Genomic DNA, 25165 nt, shown 5'->3' with positions numbered 1-25165 from the left:
CGAGAGTAATAAGGTGTTTCCTTCTTATTATTATTACTATTATTTTCAATGTTTGTCTTAAAATTAGGTCAAACTTCTAGCCATGCGTTTTGCCAGGCAGGTTACGAAAAATTTTGGCAAAAAAGTAATATTGGTAAGCAACTGATAAACTATGAAAGGAACGGAGTAAAAGAAACAACAAAAATTATAATCTAAGATTATAATCAAAACATAATTGTCAAATTCTCTATTTTTCTTTTATTTGGATTTGTTACTTTGCTTGTCAACCATCACATCGTGGTCGGCAATATCATCTGGTCGATCTTTCGGTTAGGCAGACCCACTTATCGAGATCTGCGTGTTTTATCGTCAATCCCATATTCGATGTAAGACAGATATTAATTTATGCAGTCATTTCGTTCGAGACGAGCCTCGATTATTAATTCCGCCATTAGATTATTTATTTCAGTCAAAGTCTACTCACCTCATCGCGAGTTCACGTAAATTTATGAATTGCGAATACACAGTTTAACAACTTGGATGAGCTAGTAATAGTTTGATCCGTCTGCGGGTTATACAGGGTGATGTTGATTAAGTTTGGATGGCGATTAGTCATTTGGGACATAAAAAGATGATGTCCGAGGCGTAAAACTTAGGCGTAGTATTGTACCTATGATGATTGTCAAAGGTCAAGAGAGTGGCAAATAGACCACCGAGAGTTAATTTTGCTTGTGCATTAGTGTTTAAAATTAGATTAATAATTATTTCTTTTCAGTTATTGGCAAAACTCGCTACCAAAACCAAAATTTTTATTTTTACCAAAGTTTGTCATGATTTTGATTTTCTGCGACGGTGAGAAAGCAATATTGTTAAGTGAAAGCAATATTGTTATATATACCAAATATTACTAGAACGTAGTTTTCCAATCGGCACATCGACTTGAAACTAGGTGATAATTCTACTCTTTCCTTTTGTTTAAGTTTGTGTTTTTTAAATCAATTAATACATAAATTATTGAATTTCTTTATTGTATAAATATATAAATTAATTTATTTACTTAATAATAATATACGGTTTGAATTTTGAAGCAAAATGGTAACTCTTGGTATCTTAAACAACTTAATTAATTAAAGCCATATACTGGTGGTGGTGAAAAGTTTTGAGACGCCGGTAGGGGGCCCCGTATTACCAAACTCTTTTCATGCCACTTAGATAACATGTTATTAAACTGCCTACGCATCTTTCAGCAAGCACAACCTCAACCCAACAAAATTTATTAAAACTAATCAAGCGTGCGGATCAATGTTAATCCTAAATATTCAGAGCTGGGTTGATCTTCCTGTCTTTGGTTATATTTATTAAAAAAATATTCTAAATATAAAATGATCATCAACCATGGTCTATTTTGAACTGGAACATTGACAACTGATAATATACGTTATATGTTTCTTCCAGTCAGTAGTTGGGAGAATGAGTCATCTGGTTGTTTAGTTACCTTACTCGCTGATACATTCTTTCTGAAATTAATTACAAAAAGTCAAACACTATTTTCTAATTCAATAAAAGAAAGACTTAAATGCTTCTAAAATTTTTTTTTATTTGCTTAAATATGTATAGTTAACCAATAAATTTATGGGTCAACTAAATCAATAAGTAAAAGATACTATAATACTAAGTACAAAAACCAATATATTTTGATTTGTATAGAAATCCCATTATCTTAAATCTAAACCTACCTTAATAAGACGATTTGTTATCCGGCATTAATATTTTCAACCAGAGCAAATTTAAGTAAAGACGTTGGTGTTCACAAAGACTGATTGATTGACAATAAAACTTTGGTTATTAAAGTTGATTTCTTACGGCAGGATGGATTACATATGACATTTACTAGAACCAACCTAGTTCGAAAGACAAAGGATTGAAATGATTTCATAAGGTATTCGCTATTGAGCTACTTTTTACCCTCAAACAAGTCAATTACAGTTAGATGCCATTAATGTATGACAAAGAAAAGGATACCCATCTCTATCCGTCCGGTCTAAATAAAATTTTCGGGAGTTCACTGGTTCCAATTAACAGCTGCTCGTTTAAATAAACGTTGATCAATTGTTGCAGGACGAATTCGACAGCCAAAGAAACCTCAGTTTCCCGATAAATAGTCGCGGCCAAGACGGTTTTCAATTGCCGGTACCGTTTCCGTTTCCTCACCCCGCGGCCGCCTTTTTACCGCCCATGGCCCCCCAACCTCAGGCTCCGTCGTCTGGCAGCTCCCATTCGTCTGAGGGCAGCGCATCTTCGCAGCACACCTGGTCGTTCGAAGAGCAATTCAAACAGGTGCGTCAGGTAAGATCTTAGCTCAGTTTTCAAGTACGCGCACGAATCGTCGCGATGACGTCGGCAAGATAAGCACTATCTCTAAGAAAGTTCGGAAGCTGCAAAACAGAGATCGAGATTTTCGGTTTGCCGACATCGCGTTGGTAGGTAGTTTAAGGCAGCTAGATAAGGAGTGAGTATGGTGCCATGAGAGAGCGAGTTTTAACTCCTTAAATTTTTAAGATGGTAAAGTTTTATTGTTTTTATTACCATTATTATTATAATGCTTGATATGTATTCATATATTTGGAAAAAGTTTTTGCTTTAAGCCTTTGCATTCATCCGTTGTTTTTTCGTCGTTTCTCTAAAATCCTCTTCACCTGTTTCATCAAAATTACAAGGTTGTGGTAAAGAAACACTGACTCAAAAGTTTTTGTCTTTGGATACGCCCAAATGAATATTATCTTCAGAAAAATCCACAAGTTCTTAATTTGCTTGTATTTTCAACATATAATTTATTATTGTGATCTAGGATAGCAAGAAATACCGAGATAAATACTAACTACATCATATGAAGGGACATAATTTCTTTAAATGTACATGGAGTTACCTCACGCCCATTATCTTGATAGAAATAAATAAACGCTCTAAATTTAAAAGTGCTAAATCGTCACTTCAAGTAAAAATCATTTCCTGGCAAGAAATAATTTCTTGACTGAAGGATATCTGTTTTTTGACTTAATGCAGTTCCATTGCATTATATTCTATTTGCGGAAATGCAGCATAGATACAATATAGATAAGTCTTGTGTTTGTTTAGTAGCATTATTATTGTTATAATTTGGAAAAAGTTTTTGCGTTAAGGATTGTCATTCATTGGATATTCTTTTTGCGTCGTCGATGGTTCAAGTCGAGGAGTCTCCGATATTGATTTTTCAATGAAACTTCCACTACTGGTTACTGTAATACTATTTATAAATCTACTGGATTTCTCGTGCGTCGGTTGTTGATAAGTCGAACTTGCTGACGTTTCGCCAATCAACCTGTTGGCTTCCTCGGAGCTTAACTGAAACTGGTTTGCGTTTTACTCGGTTCCTGCTCCATTAGTTTTGCCTCTCGCAAACAGTATATAAGTAGGTATACAGAGTAGAATGCAAACCAGTTTCACATATTACTATATTACTATAATAAACCATGCATAAATAGTTTTGTGAAAACGATATCCCGATATCTTATTTCTAATCTAAAATATCGAAGAAAGAAAATTAAATTTTCATAAAATTTTAAAATGTTTGCTTGCTTTTTACAAATAAAAAATTTAATTAAATTAAAGATATAGACTTAACAACCTAATTAAAATTGTTAAACGACGTATAGGAGTCCCATTAAAAAAAATCACAGCTTTACGTTATACACCACTAAAGCCGGCATCGTATGGGAACATTTTTTATTAATGAATTTAAGCAAATTTTCATCCTAGAAATAGTTTGTGCATCAAAAATAAACAATAACTCAATTTACCAAAATTTTTAAACATCAATATAAAAGTATTAGGTTATGTATGAAAATATTGAAAAATTTTATTGGAAAAAGTTTTTGCTTTTTCAGTTTTCTACAGATTTTCCGATTTATCGGCCAAACATGATTTCTTTGAAGCTTTTAAAAATTTTTTATGGTACATCCTAATTTAAAAAATTATAATGAAACTGTCGTTTAATAGAAGAGTCCCTTCCATTAAGCGAGTAGTTCGTCAGTATCCTTCTCTACGCCGCCTTATCCAATGGTACGCTTTGTATTTTTGATTCACGCTTTTACAAATAACTCGACCGAAAAATGATTTACTTGCAAATTAATTTTTACATTCGAAAACAAATTAGGCACGTAGGGTGTCGCATACGTTATTATACGGGGAACTGCGACCGCAGTCGTAGCCAGACACGACCGACATGAATTACAACTACGTAGGAGTTATTATATTTTAATATCAAGTTCGTAATATACGTCCCGAAGATGTACAAGTTACATTTGGATGTATAAATTTACCGACTCTTTAATTCAATCGCATGAATAAAACACAATATAATGCACACACCGAATACCCACCGCTGTCAAAAATTATACGGCTCCCAAAAATTTATAATTTCATATATATACCCCCGAACCTACGCTCGGGCGGTCGAGGTTTCTCGTGATAATAACTCTAGAGACGATTTTTGCATTTGCCTGACTGACGACCGTTTTATCTTTTTGGTAAAGCTTATGTGACCATTTTTTTCTTCTGCTTCTGTATTTTTTTTATCGAAATTGTTGTACTATACTACAATACTATCTAAACTCCATACATCTTAACATCAATTTTACTATGGAATTAGAAAGGTACAATACTCTTCCCTTTCTAGACATTCTTATTAATAGAAAATCAGACTTAACCTTATGCAATTACCTCAATAAATAACCGACTCATACTAATCGATACCTAAATCGATAGCCATCCAGACCAGAAATCTTCTGTGATTAAATTTTTAGTTTTTAGAGCACTATCCCCGTCCGAACCGGAATCTTTTAACCCGGAATTAAAACATATCACCTCATTTCGTCTTTCAAACAATTATAATTATCAAGATATCAAACGTGCTATCAAAAAGTACACTTCACCAGAACTTCCATTTACACAGAGTAAATTGACCCTCCGTTTTCTATGTTGAAAATGTCACTCATCAAACATCTACAATCCACAGGAGTTTTAGGGTAAATCGTGTAGCTTGTGTAAAAAATTATATCGAAGAAACAAGTCGAAAATTATCAACCAGACTAAAAGAACACCATAGATCAGTCAGCCGTCCACGAATATCGACATTAGCAGGTGCTGAACATCAGCACGAAACTAGCAAAATATTTATATCTAGCACTTTCTGCTATCCAAGAAAAATTCGAGAGTCGTTCGAAATCATCATGCTAAGAACATAAACCGCCACACAGCAGCATGTTTGGTGAAACGTCAGCAACACATGAGAAATTCGGTGTACCGGGTGAGTCAACGATAGAGTGAAGTTCGTTATCTCATTGGTTTCAAAACTTTTGAAAAATGGTAAATACAACAGTTGTAAAGATTGTTAGAATGAGCAATTTATTTTATTTTAAAGTGTACAAGGTGTCTCAAAATGCGCGATGAATAAAATGTAAGTTTTTTTTTTAATGGAACATCTTATTTTAAAATTTAAAATTTATTTTTTATTTTGGATTTATATCTATTATATATCTAAAAGTTCAAAATTCTAAATTAATTTGCTCATCATATAAACTTAAATTATGCTATTACTTCTTTTAATTACTAATTTAATCGTTTAAACGCAACGCGGATTTAGATTACCATAGAAACTCCGAACGCGAGCCTACGTCTATCGATTTAATTGCTTTCGGTGGTAGTGTAAACTATTATTTAACGCAGCTGCTGCTATTCGATACAGTTGGATATATAGTATAACATCCTCGTATACGTATGTGAAATTGATGTGCTTGTCATTAACACGGTTATGTAGAAAAAAAATGCGATTTTTATTATGTGCAGCGAAATCTTTTTGCCTTAGCTTTAATGAACCAATTTAGTTCTATATTATCTATACTTATTAAGATAACACCCCGTAATTATTATCAAAATGCAGGATGTTTGGGTTCACACGTTCACACGTCTTGATCCAATGAGTATGACCAAATGAATGTTATTTTTGCGATAGTCACCAAGTGGTTTTGTTGTAATATTAAGAGCAACATAGTTTCACAGTCTTTATCAAAGATTTACAAGTATAAACTAGTTGGCCTGAAGATATTCCATTCCTTTGGTCCAAGAATCGCAATCTTTTTAAAAGTACTTAAAGTTACTTATCTCAATGATATAATCTTGATAAAAAAGTACTGTATTTAATTTCTTGAGTCAAGTATTTAGTGCCTTAGGTAAGATATGGTGTTATACCTATGTTCACATGTTCATATAAAAAAACAAGTTCTTTTGGGTTGATAAGAATTGAAATTTGAAACACCATGTATACCGTCATTTTTTTGGCATGTGCAGGATGATTGGCGAAACGTTAGCTAGTTCGACTCACGCAGCAAGAATCCAGAAGTTTTATTAAAAGTATTACAGTAGCCTGTGAAAGTTTCGTAGAAAAATTAACAGTTTTTTATTTTTTACAATTACTGTTCTTTGTTTTGCTTATAGTCAAACGGTACATAATTCCTAGAATTAATTTACAATTTGCGTCAAAAAATGCATCTACTCTGAATTTGGGCTTTCTTTTGCACCTTTTATGAAAAACTTTTCTCAGAGTTGGTTTCGGAGTTGATTAAATTTGAAAAAACTCACTCAAGAATAAGAGTCTTTAGCAGAGCTGCCGTAGGTCGGTCGGAAATACCTCAAATCAAATCTCAAAAACTAAAGGAAGATTAGTTAGAAAGAACGAAATTTTTGAGTCCAATTGAGCGAAAAATCTAGCAGAATAAAATGTGGAGTTCATTACTAAAATTAGTTTTCAAAGAAAATCTGCAGGAAATAAAATTATTTTAAAAAATGTAGGTATACAAATATATTTGACCGCTCTTAAAGTTTCCGAGACTCTCAGGCTGTGCATTTCTCTTTTGAATTTTGTGCAAAATAAAGAAAAATATAAGGAAGATATAAGAAAAATATCTTAAAAATGACTTTTGGTCTTTTATATTTCAGTATCCTTCATTTCAGGCCTAAAGGTACTGAATATATCACTGGACAAAAAAGAGTGAAAGATCCAAAAATTGGTCTCTCACAGCAATCTGGTTTAGGCGTCATTGCGAGAATTGATATATTTTAAGAGTTCTTGCTATTATTTGGCCACATTGTTGGTGAAAAATAAACAAATTTATCAAAACTTTATTTGACTAATTCTTTCACCTTTCACCCATTACGGCATTTTCATTCTAAATTTTCAATTGATTTGATTGAAAATTTCATGACTATCTAAGTCAAATAATTCAATTTTTACAAAAACTTTCTTTTGTTTCGGAATTCTTAGAAATATAATATATCATTTGAAGAGGTTTTTAATGATCTTCTCGAATATTTATATAACCGCAAATTTTCTCTCCGAGAAATTATGTAATTAAGTCAAATAGAGTCGATGGAAATTCTTTAAGATTCAACACTGAAACATTGTCTTTAACATGCATTCACTTCCCTGACATCGACAAGATTTGCCGTTTCTTTGCAGACATTTTGTATTTTATATAGCTACTAGAGATATCGAGATCATGCATATATTAATAATAATAATAATCTTTATTTGCCAAATCAATAAATACAACCTTTGTATAGGAAATTGTCAGAAAAAATACAATAAAATGACGCCTAATCCAAGAATACAAACAGTAATCTATAGACAAGGAAGGAAAAAGACTAATTAAACTACTCTTCTACTGAGTACAGGCATTTAATGGCAAGATATTCCTTTAACATTTTTTTAAATGCACATAAATTATCACACATTTTTATTTCCTACAATAAGAGGTTAAGAAATCGCACACCACGTACACTTGGGATTCTATAAGAACTATCATATTTTGTAAAAGGAACTCTAAAGTGGTCTTTAGACCTTGTATTCACTGAGTGAAAATTATTGTTCGACACAAAACCTGATTTATTTGGAAACACATAAACACACATTTCAAACACATGTAGACTATACAATGTTAAAATATTAAATTTTTAAAATAAGTTTTACAAGAAGTAGATTGGGAAATACTTTCATACATCTTTTGTGCCTTTTTTGAATCACAAACACATTTGTCCAATCAGTCGACCATCCCCACAAAATTATACCATACCTAATTCGTCTCAATATGAGTGTAATAAACACTTGATATTTGTGATTCTGTTAAAATATCCTTCAGGTTATGTAATAATTAGATGATGGGGCCCAACCCCGATACCAAAGAAAAGTAATGAGTTTTAAGATTCATGTTTTTGTCTATGAATATTCCAAGAAACTTTACATCATCTACTGGTCGCAGATGTTCAGTATTTATATAAAGCGAAAGGTCTCTACATGGCTTTTGACTATGATGGAATCTTATAATCTTGTAAGATGTTTTTAGTGGATTAAGGTATAAGTTCTTATCATTAAACCAAGAGCTAACCTTACTCAAAACCACGTTACATCACACCTACTCTTCATGGATATCGTAAAGTCATCACCAAACTTTTTAAACGCTGTTTTCTCAAAGTCGTCCGAGTCACGCAAACTCTCTAAACCGTCAATATACAAGAGGAAAAGTACTGGCCCTAATACAGAACCTTGAGGGACGTGGATTGTTACCGTGGATGACTTCGACTTTATTTCAGAGCATACACCTTCTGTTTTATACATTAGGCTAACATATTGTTTCCTATAAGATAAAAAGGACTTCGCAAATTTCAATCGAGGACCGCTTATGCTTATACCATTGCAAGACATTTTCCATAACATTAAGTCGTGATCTACACAATGGAATGCCCTGCTAAGGTCACAGAATACCCCAACAGGACACTCGCCGGACTCTAGAATTAACAACACCCCAACAACTTTTTGCATGGATGATGTCCCACTTCGAAAACCCAAATTATTATCGGATGGTATTTTATTGTTTTCAAGGTACAATAAAAGTCGTTGCAAATATGCCTACTCAAACAACTTCGAGAAAAACATGGCAACTGTTTCTGGTCTGTAATTATTAATACTTGTTTTACTACCTTTTTTGTAATGGGATAATCTTTGCATTTTTCTTACTTGAAGGAAATGCTCCTTCACAAAAGGATAAATTTACTAGATAAGTAGATGGCTTTTTAATGAATATTAAGACGCATCCAGCAGTTTTAATAAGTTAACTATATAGCTCTTCTTTAAGAAATGGGGTTACAAAGGTATAAAATTTCGAAGTTCTGGAAATTCGGCGTTATTTTTTGGGATTGTCTGGGAATTGTTATTTTCAAAGGAGCCTCTCTGAAAAAATCATTGAACATATCTGATATAACTCGAGAATCTTCAATTTTTTTTGTATTATTACGCTCAAGTTGAATGTTATTGAGTTTTCTCTTTCTATTAGTTACTTATGTTACCACGTTACAAGTGGATTTTGTTATATTTTCAGATTTTGTTCTGGTAAAAGCTTTTCTTTCTATTCTTTTCTAGCCTGTTATGCTCCATTGTTGAAACAAATATTTAAGTTCCGTACTTGATTTTTATCCCCGATTTTTTATTGTTACACATAAAAAATGCATGTTAAAATTTGACAAAAACACCGAATAAAAATATTCAAATATTCAATGCTCATCACACTACATATTAGACCAATTTTCATTTAAAAGTGCTTGTTCAAAAACCTTATCGCCTTCTCCGAGAAAGATCTTCGGAACGTAACTATGTTATTTGGAATTACGTTTGTAGTATCGACAGTGCTTATTAAACATAAAATTCATCTGTGGTCTGATATTCGATAAAATTCGAAAATACATGATCAATTATATAGGCACTAGTTGATGTGACTCTAGTTGGCCACTGAACTCTACTTGCTAAACCAAAATAGGAATATGTTATTAATTTCCCTGTACTTTGTAGGGTTTCCTTGTGGAATATAAGTGAAGTCACCGCATAATATAACTTTCCTATTTTTTTTATATACGAAATTCAGCACATCCAGTGATAAACAAAGTTTGATTTACCATTGGGAGAATGATAAAATTAAAGATAATTCCAAGTTTTCTTACTTATTTTTTTTACATACAACACACCACAAACTTCTTTGTGCACGGAAAGCCGATCGAAAGAAAGGCTCTCCTGGACCATATTGCACATCCACCCCAATTATATTCAGTACGGCAGTTATTAGCTACCAACGCCAAACAAACTGTATAACTTTTTTTTTCTACACACATATTATTAATACAGAAAAACTCTAAGGAGTTTAAAAAGTCATTTATGTCAATATTAATATCACTGACCTTGCAAAGTGTTAAATACTGAGCGTTAGTAGAAATATATTGAGTTTGAGCAAATTGTGCACTATTGAGTGTGTACCGGTTTCTAGCGAAGGTAAAAAAACTTGTTAACACAAGCCTCTTGGGGTCATTACACTGGACACATTATTTCTCTAGACCTAAATATTTTGGAACGGATTTTAGATCACTTTTTTTTGTGAACCAAGCAGTCGATTTACGCGGTTTCCTATGTGATACATAATTCCACCTCATACCCGGCCCGTATCACAACTAGATTTAGATTGCTTATCGAATTGCCCCATATTCGCGGCATGTCTTTAAAGTTTCACTCGTTTCTACAGTTACTGAATCACTAATCTTTATTTGTTTATCTTATCCTCCAGATATTTTGTTTTGAGGGCCATTTGCTCGACATGAACTCTCGTTTCGCGTATTGGATTTTTGGAAAGTTTTTTGCTGTTGCAAGGCGGTTTTCAATTGAGAGACTGATATCGACGTTGCCATTTGCGCAGTTTTTGACGCAGAAGAAATTTTTGAACTTTCCGACAAATTATCGCACTTATACATATTAATTACCTTATTATTCCTCTCCAGCTCCATAACAACGCGATAGGACGAATCGACCTGTAGCTTAGCCACTTTCAGGTCACATTTTAGCGCCATTATTTTCATTTAGAAATTATTTTCTGAAGAATTCTGTGCTGTACTGTAACTATCAAAAAACTCAGGATCTTCATGACCATCGCTCAGACCCAAAGTATTCACCACTTTCTGACTCAAATTCACATCACTGGGTATACTTTTCTAATTTTTAAAATCATATTAAATCAACCTTTTTCCACGTATTTAGCTCGATATCAATCTCTTCCGGCGTTGTAATACTTTAATGCCGAAAATACAGCAATTTATGAAGCTACTATGAAAGAAATTTAGAGACGGTCAGTGAGTTTGAATGCGGCATTTTTACGGCAGCCTTTTCTCAAAATATGCCTAATCTCGTTAAATGGCCTGGGAAAACGAGTTAAGTGTGTGTAGTCGCTGTTTAGAAAGAAAATGGCGCAAAGTGCAGGTTAGTGGATGAAATGCGCGGAAATTGATAACCTTCTCTAGGTCAAATCAATGCCGCCTGCGGTGTATCAATTTTTTTCGTAGTAGAGCCACTATATTATCTAATAGGTGTATGGTAATTGTTGATAGACAAGACAATAATTCACCACAGACATTGTAAATTGCAGGCTACGAAGTGACAAACAATGTGAAATGTGAGACCGAATTACGCCATCAAGAGCAGCGACTTCCAAACTAAACAAAATTTGAAAAAAAAATCTAACTCCAAATCAGCGAAACTCCGTCTAGTTGTTCTAATCTTTCCCAATACAACGTATGTAGTCCAAACATGGACTTTAAATAAAACCGATAAAAACCGAATAGAGCCTTTCGAAATGTGGGTTTATAGACGACTCTTATTAGTCTGTGGTAGAAGCAACGTATTCATGTTACAAGAAATTGGTCCGCGTACAAGGCGTCTAACAAAAACAAACCGCATGTATCTGTAGTACTTGGGGCACATAGCTAGAAGATCAGGAACAATGGAATGACTAAACATAGAAGGGAAAGTAAAAGGCAAATCCCTAAGAGGCAGATCTCGAACTACATGGATAGATCAAACAAGACCCTTAATATAAGACTACATGATGCAGAAAGGATTGCACAAGATAGGCAAGCATGGAATCAACTGCTGAATCAAATATAAATTGTATCACTACATCCTTTGTAAAGGATAATGGATAGAGAAGGAGGATTTGGTTACAACGAGTCGTTAACCTCGATGTCACATGCGTCTTGTACTACTCTGCTTTCACTTATTTTTTGCGAGAAACATGATTTCTTGAGAGGGCAAAAGTGTTTTTCGACAACAATTGATACCAAAAAGGTCGCACTACTGTGAAGTTTTCAATGAATTTGGCGTTTTAAATTTGGAGCAACCATTCATTGCATTGCACTCCTCACCTTACTCGTCCCTTGCCTTGCATCATTACAATAACAATTTTAGTTTGACGTCTGTGACCGAATCCTTTTGAGCATCCTCTCGTAAAATTTTTACTGCTCAATATTTTACAGGATATAAATACCATCAGCAAAAGGTGATTTCGACAATAATTCATACTTAATAACAAAACCAATAACAAATAACCCAAAAATACGTGTTTTATCTCGCCCGATAAACATATCAAAATATTATTAAAGTAAATGAAAACAATCCGGTGGACACGATCCAACTGTATAACGCGGTAAAGTCTTAATTCATCAATGATAGTTCCTTTGATACCAAATTAACGACGCACGGGTAACTTTGATCTAGACCGTGCGCATATAAACAAAGCGGGTCCGCCTCGCTTTTACACAACGGCGGCTGAACGTGTGAAAACAAAGGATTTTATTTCACAAAGCCTATTATTTCATCGGGTTTTACGTGTCCACTTGTAAACAAGTCCCAGCATAGATACTCGATTAAGTATCGGAACTCTTTATTCGTCGGATCCTTGGTTATTTTTAGTAAACGCGGCAACCTTGTACCGACTGGCGTCAAAACAAATAAAACTATATCCAGAATTAAGAATAGTCCTTAATTGTTTTGAGATCTAAACGAAACACAGATAAAAAATACTTCTTAATATAAGATGTTAACTGGTAATTAGCTCCAATTAAGCACATTTATTTAGTTTTGAGGAATCAAGTGCTTGGCCTTAGGTAACCTTGTTAAGAGGTGGCCACAGACTGGCGTACATGTGTGTCATACATGTATGATCTACATGTATGCGAATGTGCTCTTGGCCAAAGACCATCAAGCAAAGAAAGAGGCAAATTGGAAAAATATAATTAAGCACTAACCAAGTGGGTAAACTGAATGTGAAATAAACAGTTTTTTTCATATACCGACATGCATGTTGATGCTGGCACGTTGATTCTAGTTCAATTTCAGATAGAAAATTGTGCGATGCGCATGTGCGTAAAACTTTGTCCACACACTAGCAACGCAAAGGATGAACAACGTTCTTGTAGGACACACACACACGACGGTCTGTGGCGCCTTTGAGGACAAGTTTTTAGTGTGCCCCAAAAGTACTTTTTCGATTTTTCCGGAACATGTCGTAATCCAAAATGGTTGATAACTGTTCACTGTGTTTGCGGTTACTTGCACAGAATTAGCATATTTAGCAAATTTTTAATAAGTTCACTCATTAGTGAACTAGGTGAAGCTTAATGCTCGGTTTTATTACTTTAATTATTTACAAAGTTTCGTTCTTTTCATGGAATTTTCCTTCTCGCCAATCAGTTCTGGTAATTTTGTATAATATAGCTATCTCATTTCATGAAATTAATTGTTTTATTTATTTTTTTGTTCATATCGAGCTGCAAGTAAATATTTTTTTCATTCGCAGAGAGTTGAAATTTCGGGTATAGTTTACGAAGGTCTCGTGCCTGTCTTATGTAGACAAGTTCTCGTGTTATAGAACATAGAGGGGTGCTGAAAATGTATGATTATACCGGTGGAAACATAAATTTTGAAAATATCTTTTTTTTAAAAAGGAACAATCCATGTATTTTAGAAGACCGATAAAAACCCATTCAAATGATATATCAAGTTCCTATACCTGAATAATAACCAATTTTTTGTAAAAATTGGATTATTTGGTACTCAAAAAATTGGCAATCAATTCGATTGAAATGTAAAAAGAGAAAAAAGTTTCATTTCTGATTGCCTGATGTAAAAAAAAATCTAGCACCACATGATTCTACTTACATCACCCTCTTGGACGCCACTGAAATGAAAGATTTTGTTTTAAGTACACGATTAATACAAATACCCTTATGACGACCAATTTTATTCAATAAATCAGCTAAAGGGTTTTTAAGTAATTAATATAAAAACCAATTTTTCTTTAAAAATTGATACTCTGTATCTCGAATAGGAAGCAAGAAATTTTTGTACCGAATTCTGAAATACGATGTATACATAGAAAAATATATTATAATCAAAAAGCAATAAGGGGTCTAAATTTTCCTCTTACGCCACCCTGTATCCGGATCCGGCCGTTCTCGACAGTTTCCTAGGTTCCATGCGATTTGAAACATATATCTAATTTTAACCTCTAACCCCAGCCAATGAATGAAAATGAATGCGGCATTCGAAATTATGAGATTCAAACATCTGTTCTACACATTTGGGCCTGAGTACCGGCTTGATTAGGTGCAGCGGTCGGACCGAGTTTTGATTATTTAGTTAATTCATTAATTTACCCCAAACGATTTGGCAATTTCCGCTTTTATTCCGTCTCTTTCTATCACACAGACGCACACGTGCACTTTGCCGACATGGGTGATTTAGATACGCACAGTGTCGTATATCAAATCCGTTGGGATTTCGTATACAAATTTTTGTTTTATCCCCTAATATTTCGGATTTGACGATCTATCTTAATCATCGTTTTGATTCAAAATAGGATATGTACTGTGTGCCACAGAAACAAGTGTATGCTTATCTAAGTAATTATTTTGATTTTCATCATCTACGGTTAACTCAGACTATTCTCGTATGCCATATTTCACCTCTATAATAAACTCTTTTAGCCCTAAATTTAAGAAAAAAAAAATCGTGTGAAAAATTGAATTAACTCGACAAAAACACAACGGCTTCTATAAAAATATAAGTCAGTGTAGCGAAATGCATCTGCTTTGTTAAAATGACCTTTGACTACATTTTTGAATTTGTTTATATTTAAAAAAATGAATGCATTAGTAATTTGAACCTAACCTAGTCTATAAAAATCACTTCTGAAGTTGACTCTATTCCAGATTTGCCATTATTCTAAGTACCGTAAGGAATACCTTTCATATTAACAACTCAGTTTAATTTGTGTCAATTCTTCACCTAATCCCAATTATAATAGAACGATGGGAGAGAGGAGAGTCTTCTGAAAGATTAAAAACGTATCCCTTTAAGTTAAAATTTAAAATCGAAGACGTGGCAATATTTTTCCGATTTTTAGTAAGAAATAGGAAGTAGGTAGAAAATATGCGAAGGTCATTCAACAAGTGCTTTGATCCAAATGATGGTGATGGTTGTATCGAAAATAATCTGTTTCCATTCAGTTATGTCGGATACCACGCCTGTATGTCTAAATTTCTTATAAAATATATATTTACTTAATCTAGTCAGCTGTTAACATTTTAGCATTCTTTAATTTGTCTATAAAATGGAAAAGTGATATGTTTGTACTTGAAAAGGTTGACGTCGAAAGAAATCAGAGCTGAGTTGGAGGAAGTTCATTGCACTTCTGCTCCTCTGCAACTGTTTACAATTGGGTGAATGAGTTTAAACGTTGTCGTTCATCCACACCAGATGAATGTTGATGCGGAAGTGTCTGCATCGGAAATGATTGATAATATCCACTATAATTTTAGGTGATAGACGAATCAGTTGAAGTCACATGTTTACCGCAAGGTGGGTGCAAAAAAAATCTCAGAGAATAAACGCACTCGTGTGGTCGACTCTCAGGCTGTTTTGACGCTTAATCTTGATGAGTTTGTGCGTCGATATATAACTTTTGATGAAACATGCATACATCAGTACACTCCCGACGCAAAAGAACAGTCAAAACAGTGGATTTTTAAGGGTGAACGAGTTCGGAAGAAGGTGATCACGGTGTTTTGGGATGCTAGTGGAATCATCTACATTGGGAAAGGGAACAACGCTAACATTATTGGATCGCCTGAGCAAAGAAATCTTGGAGCATTAGAGGGATAAGAAGGGGTTATCCACGAATATGGAGTGGTATAATAATATATGAAATAAAAATTAAAAAAAAAAACGCTTAAACGTATGTATAAAGTTAGAAGAAGATTACGAACATAAAAAAATGTTTTTTTCTTACCATTTTTGTGACCTTATTGAAGGACCCTCGTAATTATCCACTGCGAGCGTCGCCGGTGCGTGTGACCAAATAATAACGGGATAATAAATCTAAATATTCGGTTGGGGTGCAACACTCGAAAACCGGTAGTCGCAGCATCATATTAAGACAAATTCGCAGAAACACGCTCGTGTGGTCACTTACCCCCTCACGCCCACTACACACATGTATTAATCTCATGAAGGGGGAAGTAAATGACTCAATCAACAACATAATGAAGCGGTCAGGGCGATTTGGCGCAAAAGGACTCCAATACTTCTTATAACCGATAGATTTGTTCCGAGAAGAGATTCAATCATTTATCTACAAATGGATTTGTCGACGGCCGAACGGTTTCCATCTTATTCCAGCCCGGATTTTACAATCTTCGAAGATGTTTCTTCTCACGGACGCGGCGGTAGTAAAATCCGTCGGTAAATTGTTTCACCTATTTCGAAAATGTTGATTTATGCCGCCCCTGGACGAGCAAGGGGCGATTTTCTTTCTTGGTAAGTTCCAGGGGTCATAAAACGAACGTCCGATAGTAATCTCGCTTTGTTCTGCACCTAATTTTCGCGAGATTAGTTTAAAGAGCTAGAGTAAAAGATTCCTCCTCCGCTTTTTGTTAAACGGCTGGACGCTAAAAATTGTGGGCTGCCTTCGAAGATCCATATATTTCCAAAGAAAAAAAGAAAGTAATTGTTTCGATTGCTACACTTTGGGAGATTAGGTTAAGTTAGAAGCTTAGAGGTTCGATGAAACTGTATTTGTTTGCTGAAAAATTGTTTATGCTGACAATTGCATTGACGAGAACCTTGACGGGTTGACCGGGTGGTGTCGGACTAATGGCATGGATCTTAATGTGTCGAAGTTCAATAAAATTGGAGTGTGGAATAACTATATTTATCATATTATTCTTATGGGTGTTGTGTTGAGCTCCAATTTTGGTATTATAATTAGATATTTTAAATCTGTGGACTGCTTTCGAGTAACCATATTTCCAAAGAAACAGAAAAAAAATGTTTATTTTGATTTTCGTGCTTTATTTCAAATCACTGCACCATCTGGTGTGTCTCAAGGGTCCTAGTGGTGCTCTCTGCCTATCAATCTATTCATTTAAGTCATTAACTTTTTTTTTGCTGATTACTTAAAGTTATTCCTAAAAATTTTTCGGCTGACGATTGCAATGACGAGAACTTTGACAGGTTGATTGTGTGATGTATGCTAATGACATGAATCTCATTGATCATATTAACAGCTTTATATCTCAAATTCTAATTCCATCTAGCGTGCAATTCGTAAACGTCATGCTTGTTACATTCCATATTTCTACACTTTGCAGATGACTTAACATTGACGGGGTGACTGTGTGGTCTCAGGCTAATGTCATGAGTCACAATGTGTTGAAGTTCAAAGTTATCAAATTCCATAAGACCAAAATGTCAGTTCGGGGATCTGGATGTTTTGTTCAGTCCAAATTTTTATTTTTCAGTGCAGCGCATTTTAAAAATTGAAGATTCTTATATTTGCATATAAAATAACATAGAGCACATTATAAATAATCTTCATGACGACTGTAAGAGTGAAGCAGAATTAGATTTTAAATAATGGCGTATTTATTTGTATATCTATCAAGACGATATACTTTGGACATACTACGCTAGGTTCACAATAAAACTCAGAATAGTAGTTTAAATCGTCTTAGCAGCTTAAAATTCGAAGAGATTTCTAAGATCGTCTCATCGCTCTTGTAGAATTTAGCTACAATACTTTCTCTTTTATCTCTAAATAACAGAAAGCATTGCTTTAAGGAGCCAATTTGCTTATCTACTCCAAGATTAGAGTAGGATAGAACAGGGTGGGACAAGCTTCAACTTTGCTTTCGGTAATTATATATTACAATGAAAATTACAATCAGACAACATATACTTGATGATTATTATAGGCAGATGTATGCCCATCGTTTCTGTCGCGCAGACGACTGATCAACATTAACTAACGAACGTGCGAGTAAGGCGTGTTTATTTTACCATATAATAGTGTCAAATCGAATAGGGTTAGAAAGCGCAAATCTAAACGGACTATTAGTCGGCTCATTAGAGGACTAAATCAAAGTATAGCGGTATGTAATTATAAAGTATTTACTGCGAGGTATGGTGTGGAGGAGTGAGACCCGGTAATTCATCACATAGACAGCTCATTTGCTATTCGTATTATTATAATTTTATTTGAACGCCGAGTTGACTGCCCTCCGGTATTATAAAAAAAGCAATTCGACAACGCGAGACAATGGTCATTTTTTTATTTTGTTTTGTTTTTTTTTCTTTTTTCTTTTTTTCTTTTTTCTTTTTTCAGTTAAAACTTTTGAAATGTGATAAATGCAATATCTCGAAAAATTTTAAATTCGTGTCACCGTTACTTGAGAGATGTCGCAGATGTATTATTCTTAATTTTCCATAGAGTTTTGCGCGATTCTGTGTAAAATATATCAAACCAAAAAAGGAAATTTGAAGAAACACAATTGTATTATTTTTAGAAAATAGTATTTTAAAATTTAATTGCCCTTACCTCTCTCAAAAAATTCAATATTATTTTAAAGAAGAAATACAATTGAGGAGTTAAGAGGACATATATTGTTGTAAATACGTAATTTTTCTAATGCCTACATTATTGCTTCGTGAATAAATTTTGTTTTTTTTTTAAGTGTATTTAAAAAGAATCCTAGATCTTCCTTTAGTTTAATTTACTCTGACTTAAAGGACAACTGTACTGGAAAATTGAGATGCATAAAAAGTAAAGGATAAATCTTTGAAGTACGGCATTACAAACTAGCAGTTGCATGGAATTTTCGAGTTTCAGAGACTGCAATAGTCGCCGAATAAGATAGATCTCCACCATAAGACTCGCAAACCCAAAATATTTGAAAATAAGGAAAAGCAATTCTACTTTTAGCCTATGCTTAGCATTCCAGAAGTGAGTTTCACATTGAGGAGAGCCGTGGCACGGCTGTAACTTAGCAAAAGTCCCGATTGTGCCGACGGAAATAAGTTGTAAGTTTCAACGTAGATCTGCGTGTTCGAGTATCTTCCCCTAATCATTGATCAGGATGCTAATTGAATTCACTAAAGGGTTTATTGAGATTGGAAAATTTAGCTTGAGCTTGAACATAAGTCAATACACGTATGAGTTTCCAACTGTTTACCAAATGTATGGACAACAGTTGCAGGGTATTAAGCAACGTCTAAATGTTTTTACTTTGTTAACTGCGACGACGAATGTAAACGGACAAAGTTTGGTGTCGAGTCCTCTTATACAAGCAGTAAACTGCTACATAGTCCTTTCGGTTTGTCTTTTCAACTCGCAACAGCCCCCGAAGATAAGCGAATTTTTAATAACCATAAATCATCGCAAAAAAGTCATAAAACTAGCGAATCGTATCGCGTCAGATCATGTTCCAAAGGCTAAACAATACGTCGAATAAGGTTTAAGTACAAATTAAAGGCTCGAAGTTAACGCGCTCGCCTTTATCCCCTGTTATATTACGTCTCGGTAATAATAGAGACAAAGACACAAACGGTTGACTTTTATAGTTGAATAACTTTTGCGAACGCACTGTAATTCCTGTGCTGATGAAATTATGCGCCATAAAACCTGGAAATCCTATGAATTATATGACGTAGCCGGGTACATATTAAGCGTAAAGGGTTTTTGCGGGAGGCGATTTAAGTTTTGCCAAATGGGTGGTTAGATGATCGTAAAAGTTCAATAATTTTTCGGATCGATTTTCGACCGACTTTGCGCTACAAAATAACTAACGACACACTAACGAACATTATTATCTGCAGCCACCCGTCTTTTTTACCTTTGCTCTCCTCATCTCAATACAACATCCGAATAATAATTATTATTATACAAATAAAAATAGTAATGTTGACTAATTTAGTTAATGCTAATAGTTAAGCCAATCAGATTAATTAAATCAGATAAGTAATCAATGACAGCGAACTAGTGTCAATCTGACATGTTTTTTTTAAGTGACGTTTCTGTGCTGCGCATTATTTCGAAAATTATAAAGTTCCGGGATAGACAAACTTATACAAAGCCACTTTAATTTTTAATGGCAATTCAGATAAAGTTATAAAAATTGGAGTTTTCAAAGAAACTTCCACAGGCTAATACTTTTTACAAAACTTCTGGATTCCTCCTGCGACGGTGTTTGTTGAGTACGAACTGGCTAACGTTTCGCCAAACAGTTTCAGTCAAGTTTCGAAGAAGTCAACAGGATGAATCCAGAAGTTTTGTAAAAAGTAAAAATAGGATGTTTCTACTTGAAAAAAAATCCTTTTTACGTTTTTTATTTAATTTTGGTACATCATTTTTGCTCACCTACTATTAATTTACATCCAAAATATCCACTCAATATATGACAACAGACCCCTTCCACAAGGAATAAGAACCAACGGAAGTAATCAATATATGAAAAATTAAACATATTATTCTATCGTTCATAGTTTTTGAGTGGAGGGAGTAGGACACCCTTTAGTCTGTAAATTGTAGTGTTTGTTCAGTATATATTTGAAGACTCTGTTCTAGTCTCCCGAATTTTATAAGTAACTTACTGGTTCAAACCAAACTTTATTTTTATATGAGTAACCCGCAAAGAGAACACCCTGTATAAAAACTTTAGACATTTTCATATTCTGTATGAATAGTTGCTTAGAAAAGGTTTTTTTCAAATTTAACTTACCTTTAACAATAAAAAACTTCGGTAGACTTGTTTAAGTTGCAGTTTTAACAAACGCCCTCTAGCGGCCAAGTACTTGCAAATGGCCAATTTGTATTTGAATGAGTAATGTTGCTCATAACATTCGAGACCCAGAAACGGCAGCCGAAAATTTTCTTTGTGGTTGGTCCACCCTATACATTATGTTTTAGTACGGAAATAAATAAATAGTATTTTAATAATTTCATTTAAAACGCTAATAAATGGAAATAAATGGCTGCCGTTGACATCTACGGAGTTTATTAAATTTTTCATACAAAGCCCGCATTTTGTCGAAGAAACATCTAAAACCGAGATACTTATCTACATTCGGAGGGTTAATTATTGAACGCACATGTTCAACGCGTATACTTAAAATTTGCCCCTTTATAAACAACACATATTAAATGTCTCAAGGGTCTAAAGTCGACTCGCCCCAACCGTTATTTCCAAAAATAAGCAAACGCGACTTAATATCGTTTTATTTTTGAACCTTTGACATTTGTGATCGATTAACCCCCGTAGTCTTAACACTAATGCAACCATTTGCCGAAACTTTTACACTTTACGTACAGTTAACCCTATATTTTGATTTGTTGGTTATGTTCGCTAGCGGGCTATTTTTATACACAGCGTAAAGCGGTTGATCATTTAAAGTTGGGTTTTAGGAAGATTTAACTTTTTGTACGTTTCTGACCCAAAACTAAGATTTGGGATTAAGACGTTGAGGAAAAATTCTAAAAATACATTGTTTAGCTTTCAATAAGGGATAGGACGTTCGTCGGCTTAGGTTTGAGGTTCCGAAGCTTGTGTTAAAAAAATGAAAATAAAAAACAACGTGCATCCAATTGCATATTCGACAAAGAAATAGAAACATATGTACAGTGAATAAATCATAATTTTTTCTTGAGCATTTTTACAGTGAACAGAAAATATACAGCATGGGTCAAAAAGTAGATGTCGGTACCAAGTTCCTGTCCTTAAATGGAACCTAATTTCTTTAAATCCATTTTCGAATTCTGTGTCAAATTTAACGCGTAATTCATGTATACCTTACCTCTTATTTTTTATGAACAAAAGAATAAAAAACAAAAATTTAATTTTAGAATGAACAGGTAAAGCAGTTTTTAAATTTTTACAATTACATTTCTGTCAGGGAGGAGAGTGAATATGGCGCATCTAAGTGAAACCCAGGGAATTGAAATGTTATTGGATACGGAGACAAAAGAAGAAGTTTATATATCCAGAAACACCTATTACAAGATCCACATTGAATAATATTTGTTTTTGTATTGATCGTCTACGGCCGTCAGGTCGTTCAAAAACTAATGAGAACACAAAATTAAACATTTTATTAGAAGTTGAGAATAATCCCTATCATGCATATTCTGAAATAGCTTCGGATAATGAACTGGATGAAAATGATTTCGACCGCAGACTACAGTTTTGTGAAACTATGATGGAAATGTGCAACTTCAATCCATTTTTTCATCGTCAGATACTGTTCAGTGACGAAGTCACGTTTTGTTTAAATGGTGCGATAAATAAACAGAACTGTAGGTATTGAAGTACAAATAAAAAAAATCATACACAACATGCACAAATACTAAATGTTTGGGCAGGGATTTTCAATAACAAAATTATTGGACCATCAAAATCTTCTCTGGGCCCGAGATTTCCAATTTCTTGAAAGTGACTTAATTCAAACTTTTGCAGTTTCTTTCTCAAATTCAAATCATCTTGATATGCAAGATCGACAGATTTGGTTTTAATGTGATAGTGCTCCCTCCTATTTTGTTTGGCAAGTGCGTGAATATTAAATACGGTATTTCTTCGATTTGTAGAAGAAGATCTCCAGATCGCTGAATTGTTTGCTCTGGGGATATTTAACAAAAAAGTATATAACCAGGCAAATTAATGAAAATATCCTGAGAAATGTTTTGGAAAGGTTTTTAAACCGATGAGCCTATTATGAAGAAGTTAATAATGTAATGATGGCCATTTTCAACACCTAAAAAGATAATTTCTTACCCTGGTTCTACAAATTTTCTTTCAATTTTACTCATTGTGGATCTTACATTGTGTCTTTTTATAATTGTTTATATATTGTAACCCTGCGACGATACAAGAGTTTTCTCTTAATGATAAAATTATTTAAAATTTTACTTTCAAAACCCCGATTTTCCGATTTTAACATAAACATCACCTACTAGTGTTTGGAACACCTTGTAATTGCCTACTTAATTTGGACCGGGTAAAAGTCTCGAAGTTCTTCAATTCTAGAAGTTTGGCATCCGTATTGACGTAATGCAAGACTCTCGCAAGGCGACCAGTTTAAATAAGCATTTTTTAATAGAAAAATTTCCATTTCTTCCAACTCATTAATAATATTATTAAATTTTAATCTTTTGAGGTCAGATCCGCGATTTAGGCGGATCTGAAACAATTACGTTACCCAGATTTCGAAATCATATTTTACCTATTTGACAAGCCAATTTTCATCAAACAACGTTCAGCAGATTTTGCTTTTAGAAACATTGTTTTCAAATGTGGCATTTTAAATTCCACTGGCTAGTTAGTTTTGAACCATTTTACCCACAAAAATGCCCTGTTACGAGAGCAACGGTTTGTTTTTGAAAATGGCTAGTGTATCTGAATTTGTTGCTAGGAAACGGATTAGTAAAATTGCGTTTTTTAAAAATGAGAAAAAAGTGAATAATACACTCGTTTTACTCACACCTTGGGCCTTTGTAAAAATAAGAATGGGTAAGAAGAAATTGAAAACTTTGAGGAAATGAATGAAGTGAAGCTGCATTGTAAATAAATAATAATGTTTATTTCAATTGAACTATTTTCATATTATTCTTATTTCTTTATAAGTTTTTATTTATTTGATCTTAGAATAATAAATATCTCAATTATCTGCGAATCTCTATAGTTATAATGTTGTACTATTATTATTATTATATTTATTATTTTAATAAACTACCTTCTAGTAAATTTAGTAACATCGTTATAAATATTGATAGCCGCTATTTTAGCCATCTTTCTTAGCGAATGATATTGACCTGATAATTCTCTCCAAACTTCAAACAGCCTTAGAGAGGCTAGGATTGACATTGAACTCAACAAAAACCAAAAAATATTATGCAATGGTGACCAAGAACGCATCAAAGAGGCATCGGTAGACCTTCAAGAAGATGGATGAACTACATAAGAGGGGCGGCGGGGCGAGAATGGTATCAGAAGGCGATGGATAGAGGAGAGTGGAGGAGAAGAAGGGTGACCTATATCTAGCAGTGGAGGTTGAAAGGCTGAAGAAGAAGAAGAAAAAAACGTAACGCCCCACATTATATTCATTCACTAAACTCGTCGTTCTATTATAAGCAAATTAGTGTAACCCTAATTTATTTGAAATTTACGATATAATCTTTAAGTTTTCCATCCTGTTTAATGATGTTATTCTGAAGAAACTAGATATGACGCGGAAAAAGTTTCGATATATTTGCGAAAACTAGAGTTGTGTCGTGAATTTGACAAATGACGAATCGATAAGGATAAGGATATGTTCTCAATTCTAATAGCGTACAAACTATAGGAGTTCATAAACATTTTTTAGTAACCATAAAACAAAAAATAGGAAAATGTTTATAGAAGTATAAAATACTAATTGAATATGGTAATAACTTAACATATGGTAATATCTTTTTGATAACACAGAAAGTCTTTTATTTTTTTTGCTGGCAACACCATTCATCTTAGCAAACAAATACGTGACTCATAACTTAATTTTGGTTGACTGAACATGTGAACTACCATCTACTTCCAACATGGAGTAATCAAATGCAAAAAAGTTTCCTATGCTTCATCTACGAAATGTCATTAATCCATCGCACATCCCTTATTATTACTTGAGCGGCGCGACCACCATCTGAAGTCTTAAAAGGATTTAGTTTTCCAAATATCCACCTAGTACATGTACCAAAAAATATATATGATTTTTAAAACTACTATGTAGAGAAATTAGTATATCTCTCGTATTGAAAAATTAATATGTTCTCCTCAGTAAAAATCATTTCAATGTAAGGACGTTTTTTATTAACCTAATATATAATGTTACATTAAATGTTGGTAAAATTTTGTTAGCAAAATTGGC

The 25165-nt window shown here is 33.7% G+C and overlaps 1 protein-coding gene across 3 annotated transcripts in view; it reads left to right on the top strand.

Annotated features, from left to right (window-relative positions):
- The window catches only part of LOC132701712 (protein dead ringer), a 223726-nt gene that overhangs the window by 72214 nt on the left and 126347 nt on the right, over window positions 1-25165 (top strand). For 2 of the 3 annotated variants that reach the window (XM_060669872.1, XM_060669854.1), the window contains exon 3: window positions 2098-2325. In XM_060669872.1, coding sequence (XP_060525855.1) covers window positions 2098-2325 — 228 coding nt within the window. The remainder of the gene's footprint in view (window positions 1-2097; window positions 2326-25165) is intronic. The other variant, XM_060669863.1, reaches the window with a different exon arrangement.

Source organism: Cylas formicarius, unplaced genomic scaffold (assembly GCF_029955315.1).
Source record: "Cylas formicarius isolate icCylForm1 unplaced genomic scaffold, icCylForm1.1 PGA_scaffold_10__41_contigs__length_53128322, whole genome shotgun sequence".
Classification (NCBI taxonomy): Eukaryota; Metazoa; Arthropoda; class Insecta; order Coleoptera; family Brentidae; genus Cylas; species Cylas formicarius.
The sequence above is the reverse complement of the archived record's forward strand: the minus strand, read 5'-3'. Positions and strand labels throughout refer to the sequence as shown.